Source organism: Tyto alba, unplaced genomic scaffold (genome assembly GCF_018691265.1).
Source record: "Tyto alba isolate M040663 unplaced genomic scaffold, T.alba_DEE_v4.0 Super-Scaffold_48, whole genome shotgun sequence".
Taxonomy (NCBI): Eukaryota; Metazoa; Chordata; class Aves; order Strigiformes; family Tytonidae; genus Tyto; species Tyto alba.
Window position 1 is genome coordinate 25,172,470 of NW_024881324.1, and position 18,598 is coordinate 25,191,067.

Below are 18,598 nucleotides of genomic sequence, written 5' to 3' on the forward strand. Positions count from 1 at the left end.
GAATAAAAATTATGCAGTTGCGGACAATTTCAGAGTAATGGTTGGAAGTTTACTGAAGCCATAATGCATCACTAAAAGTGTGGTGTTAATTTTACAGATGCAAACCTTTAGATATTGTGACTGGATTCAGAGAAAGTCTCAGCAGTTACTGGTATAACTGCGGTCAACAGAAGGTTAAATTGTACTGTATAATAAATCTCAGACATGTGATGTTTGTCTGAAATGGATCGTGCAAAATTAGTTCCTCAGTTCTGTTCATGGGCGAGATACACTTTCATCTTATGATGGTTTTATGAAAATTGATGGTTTATTAAATACTAAATGCTGGATATCTTTTGTCTCTGAGAAGCAACCCAGAGGTATTAAGGGGAAGATTGGTTTAGGACAAAAGCAATGTCGTGATAAAGAATACAAGGAAGACCATCTCAGACTGTTTGAAAAAGAGCCTTTTCTATTTCTTAGTAAAAAGGAGCAATAATCTAACAATTTTCAAAATAAATGAATAAGAAGTAACAGAGATAGTCCTCACCTGTTCCTCTGGATCTTCTACTTAGTGACAGTTATTTTCATTATTGCCAGTAGTAAGTCATTGCTTGTTTAAACACAAAGGTGGGAAAGTCCTAATACTTTTGAAGCATATCTTCCATCCTTTTCTCCTTTTTCTCTAGTATTTATTAGAAGTTATACTATCTAATGAAGATATCATCTTTAAATCATTAAAACCTTTCTAAAGGTTTAGTAAGATTATTATTTTTATTATACTGTAATTATAGATATTATAGATAACAATACATCTTGATATATGTAGTATAATAATTCTTTTTAAATTTTTAACTGGTTTTATAAGACTGTAAGAATTAACATCTTCAAAGATAGTATGATACGTTAACATGTAAAAATACATTTGTTGCATATTTGTATTTCTGATATAAATTTATAACAGCCTTAGTTCTTCAGTTTACTTATTGCTTGTATTTACACTGGGAAGAAAACAGTATTAAATGATTATGTCACAGGTTAAATTTACCCTTTTTAATATAGGCCAGGAAATACATCATTGACACTATGGGAGAGAAATATGCGGAGGGAGTCATCTTGGACTTGGAGAAGACATGGGAAGAGTCAGATCCACATACTCCTCTCATATGCTTTCTTTCCATGGGCTCTGATCCTACAGACTCAATTATTGCTTTGGGAAAAAAACTGAAGACAGAGACACGTTATGTTTCCATGGGCCAGGGCCAAGAAATCCATGCTCGTAAACTTCTACATCAGACAATGGCTCATGTAAGAGACAAAAATCTGAATGGTTTTTGTATCTATATTGAACACTTAGAAATAAAAATCCTGTCATGAAATAAAGTTATTTGGTGGGTAGTTACTGCTGATGCAAAAATCTATATTTACTTGTATGAATGAGTGTCCTAAGCAATAGAACTGTCTTTTCATAGTCATTTAATTGGCCATAACAAGCCTTTCGATACTGTGCAGACATCAGTGTTTTTCATATAAAATGGAGTTTTTGTTGCAGGTTGTTGGCTGTTATACATAGCTGAATTGATTGTTTGGATTGCATGAATATTAAATATTCTTCAGCAAGCATTTCACATTTTTTCAGTTTTGTATTTTTAGAAATACAGTCATATTTTGTTAAATGAAGAAGTTTAATTCCAAATATACTATTGATAGTTACATAACCTTGAGGAAAACAAGACTCTATAGCAAAATATTTTGTATTGCTGTAATCTGGATCTTGAATTGGAATGAACAATCTGATAGCACAGGCATTTTACAAGTGAAACATGGAAGAATTAACGAATAAAATTTCCTGCATGAGAAAGAAAAGCTGAGATCTTCCCATATAGCATGCTTTGCTGATCAGGTGGTTGTACTGCTATGCCTGCTGATGTGAACAGAGTAAACTTCTTGCGCTCCTACGTTATGAGCCATTTCCTTGTCTATATAACCGGTTTTCCCCTGACTTTTGCCTCAGATTCTTATTTGACAACTTCACATTAAGAGCTAATTAGCAGATCACATGAGAAGAAACTCGTTCAAAACATAGGGAAGAAAAGCTCCTTTTGTTTGATTGAGAGAAATGCAGTTACTTTCCCTCACTGTCTCACATACTCTCTTAATGAAGAGGTATGCAAGATGTCTATATGAAGTATGGTAATGCACATGAGGAAGTCAGATGTCTATTGATTGGTAGCAATAGATTAAGTAAGTATGTATATTTAGTTATTTTCCAAGCCAGTGACCCTCATGAGGAACAAGGTTTAGCAGCTTGGTCTATGGAGCTACTTCTGAGCTCCCTTTATATAAATCAAGATTTATCAGATTATCAACACTATAGTCATGTCCAGATATGTTTTAAATGTGCTGAAAAGGAAAAGGTAGAAACTGCTGGAGAAGACCAGATGGGACAAATAAGGCAAGTAAAGACCACTTGTTTAGATGATAAAACCAAACAAGCTAGCAGTGCCTTCAGCAAGAACAGCCCAGAGCTTAGCTCACATGAGCTTTCTTTTGGAGAAAACCCGCTCTGTTAACTGTATGTGTACCATTACTATGGATGCTGATCTCTGTTTGCACATGAAATCAAATGATTAAGGCCTTGGTTTTGATTTGGTGAGCCAGTGTTGCAAAACTGACTGTGGAGGATTTCTTCCTTTAACAGCTCTGATAAGTATAACAGGCTATGTTTTGCTATGGCTTAGATGTGTTGGCTTTGTTCCTACAGCATAAGCAAAGAGTGATTTTAGTGGTTTCAGTTAGTAAACAGTGTTGATAACATTATACTCTGTTGTTTTAAACTAGGGAGGTTGGGCACTTCTGCAAAACTGCCACCTTGGACTTGACTTTTTGAAGGAGTTGATGGACACTGTAATAGAGACAGAGACTGTCCATGAAAGCTTTCGACTGTGGATGACAACTGACATTCACAAACAGTTCCCCATCACCCTTCTTCAAATGTCTATTAAGTTTACCAATGAACCACCACAAGGGCTCAGAGCTGGGCTAAAGAGAACATATAGTGGTGAGTGATAGAGTGCTAATGATTTAAAATTAAATTTTACTCATTTTTGGACTCTCTGGTGTTATCATGTGTTCACACTGTAGCCAGTGATAGTAGGTGTAAGCTAGTATAATAATCACAATGATGCCAGGACATATCTTGATCCTTGGTTTGAGCTAGAAGTTCTGAAAATTAAAAGGAAGAGAAGATCTGCTGAAGTTCGGTTGCCAGAAGTAGTTGGACAGCAAAACAGGAAATGCTTTTACTTTTTCCAAATCTTGGCTTCTAATATCTCAGTTCAAAGTGTTTAAATTTTGAACGTTCTTGTGTCTTTTGGCAGAAAAGTGACATGTTAATCTTTGTTGACTATTAAGTGCTCTTTACATTGCATTGCATAAAATAAAGGTCTAAGAGCCTGTGCAGAAAGCAACTTAATGTGAATTCAGCTATTAGTAAGTTGTGGGATTTTTTTTTTTCCTGAAGTTTTCTCTTTTAATTTGAGCAGCAGTTTAATAACATGCTATAAACTTTCCAGCATAGAACACTTTGTAGGACAACAGTTTATTCTTGGGAGAGGCAGAGAGCCAACTCAATATCTCCAGGAGTGATGTTTTAGCAATGATTTGAAGTAGTTTTGAAAAATACTATTACTGTGTGTCTTATAAAGCCCACTTACAATCAATAGGTGTCAGCCAGGACTTACTAGATGTCAGTGACATGGTACAATGGAAACCGATGTTGTATGCTGTAGCCTTTCTACACTCTACTGTTCAAGAAAGACGCAAGTTTGGATCTCTGGGTTGGAATATACCCTATGAGTTTAATCAAGCTGATTTCAATGCTACTGTGCAGTTCATTCAAAACCACTTGGATGGCATGGATGCAAAGAAGGTAATTAATGTTTCTGTGGGGAAGGTGGATTCGAGTAATACATCTTTCTATTAGTGGAATATATATACATGGTTCCCAGTAACTGAAACACAAACATTGTTTTGTTCCACAAGCATTCAGCATTCTGAGTATACATGTCTGTAGAGCAGCAGGTTTAAATTAGGCTTCTAATCCTATGCATGTTAAATTTCTATATTAACCTGTACATTAAAAAAATAGTTTTAAATCCCTCCCAGCTGTCTCCTTCAGAAATATAAACCTTAGAATTAAAGACCTTTTTTTTCAATACTAGTTAAGTCAGATAGTTAAAAATGTCACCCTGTATTTAAAATACTATTTTGTTTAAATCTATTTTGAGTAAAAATAATAAGATTTGGCTCCTCCAACCCATCTCAGCAGCATAAAGAAATTGAAAGTGACTTTAAATGACTGTGTAAGAATTCCTCTTGCATTCCTCACTTTCGTATGGTCAGTTGTTGTATAGAGGTCTGTGGCAGATCACTTTGTGATTGGCATTTTAAGTGAAGTTGAAAGCATTATTGGGGTGTAGCTGTATCCCTCTTGCCCAGATGCTGGAATAGCCTCTTGATTTAGTTGTCAGTTAATTCTATTTTGAGAAATCCTTGAGGGTGTTCTTGGAATGCAGGGTTACAGGAAAAAAAGAGTAGTAAGAAAATAACTTTCTTCCAAAAGGGACAGAGATGCAGGACTTGGTATATCAGCTGTTCTTGCTATGGAAAATGTAAATAGGTGAGAAGAGGATTAGCTAACATATCAGTGCTTTCTGCTTGGTTTTAGGGGATCTCCTGGAGTACTGTTTGTTACATGATAGGTGAGATCCAGTATGGTGGCCGTGTGACAGATGACTATGACAAAAGACTCATGAACACCTTTGTAAAGGTTTGGTTCAGTGAAAATACATTCAGTCAGGAATTCAGCTTCTACAAAGGATACAGCATACCCAAATGTGCTGTGGTGGATCAATACCTTCAGTACATACAGGTTTGTAAATAAACGCTTTTTAACACAAAACAACCCAATTCACTAGTTTCTCACAAGTTCCTGACTCCCTATGTATTGTCTTTTCTTCTGAGTACCTGTATTTTGTCTTTTATTCACATATTCTTTATTGTTTTCTAGCAGTCTTCATATCTATTAGTGACAACTAATTGTTATCATTGCCATGACAGGAATCTTTTCTTTTTCATGTAATTTGCTTGAGGGACATACCTGAAGGCATGCAGTTATTAAAGAGGTCAAAGAATGGAGTCCAAGTATTGGGCACAATCTCACAGTAATAAAAAGCGTAGATACATGAAAGTACAAGCTGACTATTAAAATAGCATATAGAGGTTAAAACTGAATTTGTTGTTAACTTTGGTGTGACCCTTGGTGTGATTTGCACTGTGACATGACAAATAGATCACAGCAAGTTATTTGGTTATTTGCCCTAAGACTGTTTGAAGACATCTAGTCTCTTACTTTACAATGCAAGAGGTTGTTTTTATGTGTATGTTACTTGGTTTTGCTGTGATGATGTGATTTTTGTTGTTGTGTTGTTTGTTTGTTCCGGGTTTGTTTTGTTTTGTTTTTTTATAGTTGGGTTATAAATCCATCTCCAGCTGTGTTCTTTTTATATTTTACTATGTTGTAGACTCTTCCTGCTTATGATACACCAGAGGTGTTTGGTTTGCATCCCAATGCGGATATCACTTACCAAAGTAAACTTTCCAAAGATGTATTGGACATCATCCTCAGTATTCAGCCTAAAGATAGCTCTGGTGGAGGAGGTGAAACCCGAGAGGCAGTTGTAGCCAGACTGGCTGATGATATGCTGGAAAAGCTTCCTGCTGATTATGTACCATTTGAAGTGAGTCAATGAAATTTTGTCAAAAACATTTGCTTCATCTTGCTTTGTTTGGATAAAAAAAGAGAAGTAGTAACTATATTAATTTTTCTAACAGCATGTCTGAATTCACTCATACAGGCAATACTTCAAAAACATATTTTAAAGGAGTCTGACCAGACTCTTAACATTAATAATAAAGTCACCAAATGTACACTGAAGTGTTTTTGTAAGAGCTTTTTCAAAATACTAAACCACTTAAAGCTTAACTTGTCATTTGCACTATGGGGGAGGTAGGATCATCAGCTTTTAACTAAGTTTGTTGACACTGTAGAGAACTGAGGGTGTGTTGCAAGTGTATTCATGCTTCTAAAAGTACTACAGCTTTAACATATGTATTACTTTGGGATTCAGCTTACATGTTGAAGATGTGTTAAGTTGCTTTCTTCTTCAGTGAAGTGAATGATGAAAAGCTTGTCAAGTGGTAGATTTCATTGATTGAAGCCTAGAGTTAGTATCTCAGGATTCATAATAACATGTAACAGCCTATGTAATTATATTTGTAATGGACACCTGCTGCCTTCCAGCCATTTCTTTTCTGAAATAGCAACTTTCTGGTTATGTGGAAGATGAAATGACTCTCAAAGTGAGAGGGTTTTACAGTTAGAAGACATTTACTGGTGATTGAATGCATGGAATACATGAACACTCCAATTGACTGTATTGTGTCCTGATCCGGGACTACAGTTTGATTGAATGTTTGGACAATTTGTGTTGTTTCTGTGTCTTATTCCATAGTTCTTAGTTGTCCTTTGTAGCCCCAGAATTTTAGGTTGCTGACATTATAGTTCTTCCCAGATGAGGCTGATTACGAGCTTCAAACAAAAGATAGGAAAATGCTTATAAAATAGTTAAGGTTCTTATATTTCCTGTGTCAGGGCATGCTGAACTTATGTATTTCATTGTAGTTGTGAAAGCTTAAAAGCAAGTGAGATTAGTTATGTCAGTAATAAAGCATTTACAATGCTTCTGTTATGAAATGGATGTGAATGGCCCCAATGTGTGGTCAGAAAGAAGTTCACACCCATGTTTATACTTTCATAGATTCCCAAATAAGCCACCTGCTCATCTAAGTAGTAAGATGTTTTATTAACTAGATAGTTTGCCTGCCATCTCCTTCTTGAGGAGACTGAAATCTTTTATCCTTAACCTTCTGCCATTTTACTTACTCTTTAATGGAAGTTAACTTTGTATCAGGTCCTCATGCTAAGTTGCTTATGAATGCCAGATTTCTTCTGTCAGGATGCTGAGCTATGAGAAGGAGCAAGGGGACTTGTACAATCTAAGGCCCTCTTTTCTGTTTTTACACAGTAATAAGTTTCCCTTATGTGGGATATGCTTATGAGTATAGACTATATTCAAGTACCCCTGCCTTACATCTGTTGTTTTGCGTTTTCTGTAGCCCATTTTCTATTATGTAATCTTCCTTCCCTCAAGTGACATAATTATAATCTATTTTATCTGAACAGATGGGTTAATGTTTCTGAATTCGGAATACTGATTATCTGTCAGTCTTCCAAAAGTTTGCACCTGATGAAGTTTCTGACCTACAGTCTTTCTAGAAGCCTGAGCTTTATGACTTTCCAAAAGACTGAACTAGGTGTCTAAGATCTGCTAAGGATTGAAATTTGTTGATTTTCTCTGAAGGGTACTGCTTTATTCATGGGCTAAATCTCCTGGTAGTTGTTAGTCCAAGTCTCTTCAAATTCTACTCGACATCTCCAGAAATAAACATGTGGTTTAATAAAGACATATCTTATTAGTTTCATTGTATAGTTACAGTTAGCCCTGTTAAGTTTACAAGAGCTCTTTTTGGGCAGATCAGCTCTGATCAGAAATGACAAATTGAAATTTAGTTTCCATTAATAAAAGTGAATGTGGAGCACTAAACTTTTTCATATGGTGAAAACTAAATTCCATTTTTGTGTAGCAAAATACTGATAAACTTATAAAGGATATGCATATTACTAAGAACAGGACAATTACCCTGTATAGGATTAAATTCCTGTTATATATATAATTTTTTCACCCAGTAGGACCATACTGACTACAAAATTTTTATTTAAGTCCATACAGTTGTTGTTAATTTGTTAACTTTAGAGTTTTGATTAAAAATATATCAGCAAAGTTTATTAGAATACAAGACTGACTGGCATTTTGATATTTCCCAGTCATTTCTGATAAACAGTGCTACTATGCTGAGGCAAAGTGGCTGGAGCAATCTCTCTTGAGTGGTTTGTGCAAAGTGAACCTTGGGAACTGTCTGTTGGAACTAAAGCTGAAATCCTTAGACTAAAAACTTAGCCAGTCTCAGCATTATAGATTTCTCCTGGAACAAATCCTGTATTTCTATCTTGCAGAGGATTCAAAGAAGATGCCAAACTGACCGTTTAACTTCCTAAATAAAAGTATTATGTCTTAAAAATTTTATTGAGGCCTAACCTTGACATAATGCCAACTTTGCTTTTTACTTCTGTTGAAGGATCTTTGGTTTTCTACCTACAGGTAAAAGAGAAACTAAAGAACATGGGACCTTTTCAACCTATGAACATATTTTTGCGACAGGAGATTGAACAAATGCAGAGAGTTATTTCCCTAGTGAGAAGCACTCTGACTGATCTAAAACTTGCCATTGATGGGACAATAGTTATGAGTGAAAATCTGAGGGATGCTTTAGACTGCATGTATGACGGAAGGATTCCAGCTAGCTGGAAAAAGGTAGGCGTACATCACTTGTTTTGTAAGGGAAAAAAAATAATTATTTCTGTAGATCTAGATTAAGCTACTAGTTATACAGTAAATACTTTTTTCAAACACAAGTGTTAACCAGAACTCTGCAACTGCTGGAATAGATTTTGGGCTAAAATAAACACAGTCAAAACAAGGTCTCTTTCATTTATAAAAATAGAAGTGAATGTGGAAGATGCAGGTATTTCCCATTTTAACAGCCTGCTACATACTGTGAGGAGAAAAAAGTTAGAGAGAAGAGAATAATTTAAAATACGATGATGGATTTTAGAAAAATAGTGGGCTACATTCTTGCTATTCTTTGAGATTAAAATTAAGATTTGTACTCATAGAAATAGAGAATAGTAGAGTCTGTAAGGGACCTCTGGAGGTAGTCTAATTTAACCCCACTTCTGAAAGAAGGGTCAGTTAGAGCAGGTTTTCCAGGACTCTCCAGAATCAAGAGTCAACATCCTCTCTGGGCAACTTGTTCCAGTGTTTGATCACCCTTGCTGTTAAAAACAACCAACGAAATCACCAACCAACCAAACAACATACCCCTTAACTTTAAAAGGAATTTCACGGAATTGTAGAATGGTTTGGGTTGGAAGGGACTTTAAAAATCGTCTAGTTCTAACTCCCCTGCCATGGGCAGGGCCCCCTTCCACTAGACCAGAGTGCTCCCAGCCCCGTCCAACCTGGCCTTGAACCCTTCCAGGGAGGGGGCACCCACAGCTGCTCTGGGCACCCTGGGCCAGCGCCTCACCCCCCGCACAGGGAAGGATTTCTTCCTTAGATCTAATCTAAATCTACCCTCTTTCAGATTAAAACCTATCATTACACCCCATGATAAAGGGTCCCTCCCCACCTTTCCTGGAGTCTCCCTTTTAGTACTGGAAGGCCGCTCTAAGGTCTCCCTGGAGCCTTCTCTTCTCCAGGCTGAACAACCCCAACTCTCTCAACCTGTCCTCATATGAGAGGTGCTCCAGCCCCCTGATCATCTTCGTGGATTCCTCTGGACTCGCTTGAGCAGGTCCACGTCCTTCTTACGTTGGGGGCCTCCAGAGCTGAACACAGCACTGCAGGTGGGGTCTCACGAGAGCAGAGTGGAGGGGGAGAATCCCCTCCCTCAACCTGCTGGACACGATTCTCTTGATGCAGCCCAGGATACCGTTAGATTTCTGGGCTGTGAGTGCACATTTCTGGCTCGTAGTCCATCCACTAATACCCCCAAGTCCTTCTCCACAGGGTTATTCTTAATCCACTCATCACCCAGCCTGAACCTGTGCTTGGGATTTCCCCAACCCATATGCAGGACCTTGCACTTGGCCTTGTTGAACTTCATGAGGTTTGCCCAGGCCCACCTTTCCAGCCTGTCAAGGTCCCTCTGGATGGCATCCCCTCCCTCCAGCGTGTCGACCGCACCACACAGCTTGGTGTCATCGGTGAACTTGCTGAGGGTGCACTCGATCCCACTGACCATGTTACCAACAAAGTTGTTAAACAGTGCCAGTCCCAGCACCGACCACTGAGGAACACCACTCGTCACCGCTCTCCATTCTGACATCAACTCTTTGAGTGCAGCCATCCAGCCAATTCCTTATCCACTGAGTGATCTATCCTTCAAATGCACGTGTCTTCAAGGATGTCATGTGGGACAGTGTCAAATGCTTTGCCCAATTCCAGGTAGATGACATCAGTTGCTTTCCTTTATCCACCAGAGCTGTAACCCCATAGTGGAGGGCCACCACATTTGTCAGGCACAATTTGCTCTTAGTGAAGCCATGTTGGCTGTCACCAATCACCTCCTTATTTTCCATGCACCCCAGCATATTTTCCAGGAGGATCCGCTCCATGACCTTGCCAGGCATAGAGGTGAGACTGACTGGCCTGTAGTTCACTGGGTTTTCTTTTTTTTCCCTTTTAAAATTGGGGGTTATGTTTCCCCTTTTCAAGTCAGCAGGAACTTCAGCAGACTGCCATAACTTCTCAAATATGATGGATAGTGGTTTAGCTACTCTGTCCACCAGGTCCCTCAGGACCTGTGGATGCATCTCATCAGGTCCCATGGATCTGTGCACCTTCAGGTTCTCACATTTTGTCCTGTGCTCGTTTCCTATCTGATTTTGCAAAAACTTCTTAAAATGGACAGTTACCACAGCATGTCTAAATGGAATGGTGGGCATGAATTTGAAAAGAGCAAGAATTTGCATCAGGTGTCAGTGGGATGCAACCTTTATCTGTCTGGTTAAAAGTTATGATATGAAAAATGAGCTTGAAATATGCTTTGATAATATTATGTTGCTCACTACCTTGTGAGGAATTACCTTTTCTTGACATGAATATGGTGTTTTAAAACTGTTGAATAAATTTTTAAAATGAACGTGCTGTTTACAATTTTTAGGCATCTTGGGCTTCCAGTACACTTGGTTTCTGGTTTACTGAGCTTCTAGAAAGAAACCACCAATTTTACAATTGGATTTTTGAAAGCCGGCCAAGCTGCTTCTGGATGACGGGGTTTTTTAATCCTCAAGGATTTTTAACTGCAATGAGGCAGGTAAATTGTGATTAAAGTCTCAATCTGCTTATTCTTTGATATACTTACCTTTAAATATATATATTGTGTGCTGAAAGCTGGACTATACACATGGCTCCATCATGTCAGCAGGGAAGATAAGTGACTGCATAACTGTCTAACATTTCCTGACTGAACTGATTTTACTCTGCACATACTTTTTCAGTGTATCAACTTCTGTGTTAAATTATATTTCCTACTTTGACCGAGCCCCATGTATGTAGTGGCTACCTTACAACCTTGTAGACGGGAGAAGTAATGTCTCATGTTACCACTGAGATATTCCTGGGAAGAGGTGTTAAGCCCATTAATTGATTTTCCCTTTTTCCCTCCCTTTTGGTCTGTGTTCAGTACTTACCTGGCTGGAGACTTGCCAGAACAGCTATTCAGAATTAGTTGTAAATTACACTTCTGCAGTTCAGTTGATGATTCAGTCTCTCTTCATGAAGTGGGGAAGAGTTTCCTTTATTAATGCATGCTAAGTATGAAGTTTGATTTATTTGTTAATGTATCTACCTGTCACCTTAGTGATTGTGTTGGTTGCTCAGCGCACTAGTTGCAATTGACAAATGAGCTACTTTTTACTTTAAAAGCGAGCAATAAACACCCATATTGGTTGGCATAAAGGGACACACTGGATACTAATTGTCTGGAATTTCTAAAATTGGGAAAGAATACTCAGGTTTGAATCCAATGGGATCTCAGGAAAAAGCTGACTTTTGGAGGAGAGAATGAAGATTTGCAGAGCAGTAAAATATTCCCTCTTTCTCTGAGGTTTGGGTAGTATAATCTTCAACTGTCCATCTGGAGTACTAATTGTTGACCTCTTCTACTAAAATTGTAGGCATATAGCCTTGGAATTATATAACAAGATATTTCGTTTGAGTAAACAGTTCTAAACTGGGATTTCTTTTGGACCCAAGCTTGTGGAAAAGGTTTAGTAGCAGGATCTGAAACAGTTGGAATCAATGGAACTTTTTGGTTCCCCAAGGAGAAAATGTGGGTATAGCACAACCTAATGTCCCAAGTAAAAAACAAAGAGAATTTCTAGGTTTTGCTGTGTGGTTAAACAAATAGAAATGAGACAGATGAAGAGCCAGAACAATCATTGGACTACAACCCTTCCGGTCTTTTAAACCAACTAATGAATTGTAGTGTGGAACAAATATTAATTCCAATTACTTCAAACATATATTGGAAAACATTTACAAGACTGGGTTGAAACGTAGGTCTGGCATGGGATAGTAAAGGACTGGGCAAGATAAAGGGGTGTTGTCCAGTGCACTAACTGACTAAATTTGAAGAATATGCTTAATCTTAAGCATTCCTGTCTTCAAGTGTTCCCTGGGATTTTTGCAGTCTCTTTATGTAACTTTAGAGCTAAGTGAGTTCCTATTCATTGTTAAGAATAGAGTTAATGAAGAGTATAGGTATGGGAAAAGGAAAGTAACCCCAGAAAATATGCAGCAAATTGTACATTTTGCTTTTGTCATTGGAACTGTTTTACTTAGCACATGCAGCTAATGTTTTCTCATCTCATGAAAGATGTAAAATTTTCATATTTGCAACAGCCAGTTACCGTTTGCATTCAGTGGTTATGTTACTTGGTATGGTCTTAATATTTTGTATATAATAGAAAGATTGAAAATCGGATGTAGTGGTTAAAGAACTGAAATCTTTCTCTTAGTACCATGCCATCACTAGCTTAGAGAGAAGTCAAACTGCTGTAAACGTGGATATCATAAAAAGTTATTTTTTTTATATTGAAGAGGATAAATTATGACCATACAAGTATGTTTCTAATAAATGCCTGGAAAAAATCGGCTCTTTGCACATGTTAAAATGTAACCTCCATATTTTCTTCTATTTTGGGCAGGAAATAACAAGGGCTAACAAAGGATGGGCTCTTGACAGTGTAGTGCTATGCAGTGAGGTCACTAAATGGGTGAAGGATGATATCACAAGTGCTCCTTTGGAAGGTGTCTATGTGTATGGGCTGTATTTGGAAGGAGCTGGTTGGGACAGAAGAAACATGAGACTGACAGAATCTAAGCCCAAGGTGCTCTTCGAGATGATGCCAGTTATAAGGATATATGCAGAGAATAACAGTAAGTAGCTGTATTGTAAAGGATGTTATTTTGATAGAATTCAGTGTAACATTTTATTCAACGTCATGGAGGTCTCTTGGACTTTAGGGATTTCATGAGGCTGTCACTATTCACTGTATGCATACAGGATCTTTTTCAATGGTGGAGCCTTCCCAGTCTTCCCTAGAAAATAAGCTTTCAGACTTCCTTGATAAGTGATAATAGACACTTATTTTCTTAATATTTAGATAGGTCTCTACCTTCTGGTCTTAATGAGGTTAACTTTTTAAACCCATTACAGATGAGCTGTTCTCTGCGTCCTCTGACAAACATGCTTGCATTCAGTCTTCTGTTGACAACACATGTCCTAGATTAAGCAGATTGGTGTTTACATACATAAACTCTAACCTCTGTAACCTAAACCCAAATAACCTCTTTCCCACATACCCAAACCCCATGTAATTTTTATATATATAAAACTTATATAAGTATGTATACTTATATATTAAAATATGATATATAACATATAATATATTTATTAAAATGTATATATGATATATATTTAAACCCCATATATATCTTTTAAGAGGTATTTATGGATAACATGTTATATATGTAACGTATATTTATAAAAATGCCCCCCCCCCTTTTTTTTTTTTCTGGAGAAGGCTATTTTTGAGTTAACAGAAGCAAGCAGAAGGTGGAGTGAGGTGGTAGAAGATGTTTTTCTCTTTGAGGCAGAAAAGGACTGTAAGAATGGAAAGAAAACTTACAGGGCAGAAGGCCAGTGCTGTTTTGTGAAAATAAATAAGTTAATGTGGGGGGGTTTTGCATATAAATTGGGAAATATTGTTGAATAGAGATGTAAAATAAGATAGGGTTATCCACTATTGCATATACAATTGGAAAATTCTGTCGAAAAGCATTCCACCTCCAAAAGCAAAGCCTGCTTACCTACTATTTAGTTAGAATTTTCTGTAGCTGGTCTTTTACAAGAGGCATGATCACTGTGACAGCAGCCAAGATGCTAAATAACGAACACTGAAACATTAAGCGCAACTAGACTACTGTTCTAGTTCTCTAGTGAAGAATTTGACAATTTATACTGTGAAATAATAAAAGCATTTCAAAATAGGGCATATTTTATTTTGATACACCAATAATATATTTGTAAGAAGTAATGTTCAGTGAACAGATTGAACTAACAGTAACACTAATCACGCTAGTGTCCATTTACATTTCTTGCTACCTCCAGTACTTAGGTGTTGATGTTAAATCTTAAACCTACAGGAATTTCAAGCCATATGTGACCTTCAGCTGGCATTAGTACAGTAGTGAACAGGGTGAGAATCAAGTAAGAGTTTTCTTTGGTGGTGACAGAGAGACATGTAATATTAACTTTGATTCAGTTTTACATTTGCCTTATGTCTAGTCCCCTAGGGCCCTGGTTTTTCAACCGAGTTTCATTGGTTTTTGTTTGTTCTTTCTTGTCAGCTTCAAAAGATCCACGTCTGTATTCGTGTCCAGTCTACAAAAAGACCATTCGAACAGATATGAATTACATTGCTGCTGTGGACCTTAAAACCCTTCAGCCTCCAGAGCACTGGGTACTGCGTGGGGTAGCACTTCTGTGTGATGTCAAGTGATGTTAAAAAACAAAATGTTTCTTAGAGTTCTTTTCTGTTTTTAAAAGTAAACATCAATAGGTAGTTAGCTATACAGTGGATGACTTCTAAAAACATATTTTCTAAGGCATAGACTCCATTATAGTATTTTTAGAAAATTGTTCTCAATAAACCTCTATGATAAGCTTATAAATGCTAAATCTTAGAGTGATATTGTTTGGTAAATAGATTGAAGTACTACTTTTCAAGTCTTGACAGATCATGACAAATACTTAGTGTTCCTATGTCACTCTTTTGAGCTTAATTTTAGCTTGAATAAAGATTAAGTGATTTGAATGTTGTTACTTTTCAATGGTAAATATGCTTGTATCGGGGCTTACCTTCAAGTAGCTAAATGCAAAGTTGGTTGTTTTTTTTTTTTTTAAGGATTTTTTGTTTGTTTGTTTGTTTTGTGCGTGTGTGTGTATCTGTGGAAAGCTAAGCCCAGTTGCTCATTCATACTAGTTAATATCCTTCAAGATGATCTTCCAAGATTTATCTCCTAGCTGATAGTTTCTAGTTTTTTTGCTGTCTAAATAGGGAAGGTGGGACTGGAAAAACCTGACACCTGTTTCACCACTTGGAGAACAATTTCGTTGTGCTACATAGGAAAATAAGCATTTGAGAGCTCCTAGAATTCCATATTATCTGGTTCATGACTTATAAATATGTAATGGATAGGAATAAAATAGTTCCACAAGAATTCTTGAATATTTTGTTATGTGCTAGTACACCACATTTCAGTCAATCTTCATCAAGGTTATTAGTTTTATGACATCAATTTTAGCTTTGCTTCTGCTCTAATTTTGCAGTGTTGTGGTTTTATGTATTGTGGGGTTTTTTGGTTAGTTGGTTTGGTTTGTTTTTTTTTTTTTTTTTTTTTTTTTTTTTCTTCCCTTTCTCCTTTTTTTACTGATGTGCTGCAGCTTTTTTGGTGTCTCAGCTAGGTAGGAATCTTTCCACATATCCATCTTAAGAGAGAAATGTTAGCAGCTCCGTTTAGTTGAACACTATTGACTTCACACGTCGAGCACACTTATTTAATCATCAAAAAGCCAGTGTACATTTGTTGCTGAGTCCAGTAGGTCATGTATCTTAGTGGTCCACTAATCATTCACAATAACAGGTGATGCAGAAGAAGAAGCAGAAAGAACCAATATTCCTGCTGCATCTGTCATACATAAATGCTGCCGTGGAGAAGCTGTTTTCAATTTTTTGTCAAATCAATACATGGAATTTGAAGGGTGCATTAATTAGTTTATTAAATAAAGATGCTAAATATATTTCTTGCCTAAAGCTAATATTTAAACAAATAAAAAAATTTATTAGAAGACAGAATAATTGTCTTTATATTTTAGTGGAGACTTCAGCATTCATTTCTACAGCCAAACCAGTTATGAAATTTAGGTGGAACATTGATTCCGTTTGAAACTCTAGTTCTACAGGTCTTTCCATTGTCTTTCCATCTTAGAATTATTATTTTTTTCTTCTTTTTCCTTTTAAATAACTCACAGGGAAACAAATGAAATGTATGAAAATCTCCTTTAGGAAGTATTTTTAATTCAGACATGGCAATAAATAAATGTAAGATGGGAGGGTTAAATTGTTCTTTACTGGACCTTGGAGCACCATGCTTAAACTTCCAGGAGATCCTCCAAATGCTTACTGGAGTTCTAAGCTGCTGTGGACTTGTGTCTTTTAGCAAGACATTCCTCTCTGAAGGAGATGCATGTACTTCGTCTGTGTGCAAGTCATTTGCACCAAGAATTTTCAAGCCACATACACTTCAGATGCCACTTTTCAAACAGTGGATTTGCTGTACCATTATTGCTGTAGACACAGTGGAGATGTCAAGCCCCGTGATAATTCTCAGTGAGTGGACTGGGCACATTTTTTTAGAGTGTGATTTTCTATGAGGGTGGTGGGGAAGAGGGTAGTTTCCAAATAAACCCATGAGAGACGGGACCCCGGATGGGTGTAAGTAAGAGGTCGAGAGTTGGGAGTTGAAATTGAAGCTGAAGTCGAAGTTGTTGCCAAAGTCATTTATTGTCAACAATTCTTGTACAGTTATACAGTCTCTAGCAATACTTGTCAACATTTGATTGGTCATTACCCTCTGTCCATAATACACCAGACAACTCATTGGCTACAAGTTAGTTACTGCTATCCTAAGCCTATTGGTTAATTAAATCTTGCAAGCACAAACACACTGTTCTATACACTTTTAGCTCAAGGCAGAAAACTTTCCATTGATTAAGAAAAGGCCAGATGTTTTCCTTTGACTGTCACCTTGATGTTTTCTTCAGACAAAGCTCAGCATCCTTATCTTGTTTTTCTACATTCCTGTTTGCTGCTCCCAAGGCTTCTGGCCGACCAAGGTCAAGATGTCCTCATCATTCACTAGCTGTGCAGCACTCCCAGTTCTTCTTCCCAGCCGTCCTGCTACAAATACACACTGGTGATCCTACTTATGCCAAAGGCTGTTAGATCAGTAAAGCAACTGATGTTGGCAGTCGCTGTTATTTCTGTTCTATTAGCTCCATTTCTTCAGAGGCTTGGCATTATCTCTTTAGGTGTCTGCAAAACCACCAGCAGGAGTGGAATGGTGAGGCATGGGAAAATTCAATGAAAAGCTCTTTTGAAATGCAGTATCATGTCAAGGGGGGCAGAGTGTATAACCTTGCTCTCCCCAGGGTTTCGCAGCTTGGGCTGGGGGACAACTTGGTGCAGCTGGAATTGGACCTGCCTCGTTACTGTGGGCTTGTCTGGCAATCACTGCTGGTTACCCTCATCCGATCAGGCCCTGCCTTGCTGACTCAACTTTCTGGCACGACCTCAGGTCTGCCTTGTTATTACAGCCTCATCTGGCAGTCACTGGTACGTTAGCTGGCCCCGACTGCTGTCACGGACCTGCTCTGATTTTTTGTTCAGGTGCTGTGGGACTTGGCCCTTGTCAGAGAGCGCCTTGCCCTGCCCACCCCGCGGTGACTCTTGGCTCCCAGCTCCACTTCCCTTCCCAAGCAGATTGCCATTGCTGCTCCCTGACATATGGCTTCAAACAGGTGAAAAAATGAACTGTTTCTTGTTCGTCGTCGTAGCAGAGGTGGGTAATAAAATGTTTCTATGGAGAGGAAGATCGATAAAATAAGCAGCCCTGACATATTTTAGAACTGGATGTACTTTCTCCACGTTTGGCTCTGCTATTGGTAGTGAATGGATTGCTCAAGAAAAACCATTCACAGACACCAGTTGTGCTGTTATTAAGTATGTGGCACTATAAATTTGAAGGTCTGGAAAAATGCAGTGTTACAGAAGGTATTTCCTTATGTTCTTTCTGATATTTGTCATGATAAATACATGTATTCTGGAGAATATTTAAGAACAAATGTTATACAAATTTCTCTTAGAAATTAATGGCAAAATAGCTTTGAATAAGGTGGAGATATTACAGCTTCATCAGAATCCTTTGAAATATCTCATAAATTTTAAAAGTATTTTAAGATAAGTGACCTAATCTTTCAAATATATGCTATTCTGTGTAGGCTATACTACATAGAAAGGTCTTACGAGCTTCTCTTCAGAAATAATTATTTCCCTGAGCTCTGTGCCTACATTCATACTTTTTAGCTCATAGGTCACTTACATTGAACTTTTTGTTCTCACTACTGGGATTTGTTCCACTTTCAGAGTTTATAAGGAAGAAGAAAAAGCCAAGTTTTTATCACAGTA

At 37.5% G+C, this 18,598-nt stretch overlaps 1 protein-coding gene across 3 annotated transcripts in view; it reads left to right on the plus strand.

Moving 5' to 3' along the window:
- DNAH5 (dynein axonemal heavy chain 5) overlaps positions 1-16,110 on the plus strand; it is a 149,798-nt gene extending 133,688 nt beyond the window's left edge. For all 3 annotated transcript variants that reach the window (XM_042806932.1, XM_042806933.1, XM_042806934.1), the window contains exons 71-79: positions 1,042-1,287; positions 2,821-3,040; positions 3,705-3,910; positions 4,709-4,912; positions 5,565-5,780; positions 8,322-8,534; positions 10,948-11,100; positions 12,995-13,226; positions 14,700-16,110. In XM_042806932.1, the coding sequence (XP_042662866.1) occupies positions 1,042-1,287; positions 2,821-3,040; positions 3,705-3,910; positions 4,709-4,912; positions 5,565-5,780; positions 8,322-8,534; positions 10,948-11,100; positions 12,995-13,226; positions 14,700-14,851 (1,842 nt within the window). In that variant the 3' untranslated portion in view covers positions 14,852-16,110. The remainder of the gene's footprint in view (positions 1-1,041; positions 1,288-2,820; positions 3,041-3,704; positions 3,911-4,708; positions 4,913-5,564; positions 5,781-8,321; positions 8,535-10,947; positions 11,101-12,994; positions 13,227-14,699) is intronic.
- Positions 16,111-18,598: the final 2,488 nt, after the last annotated feature.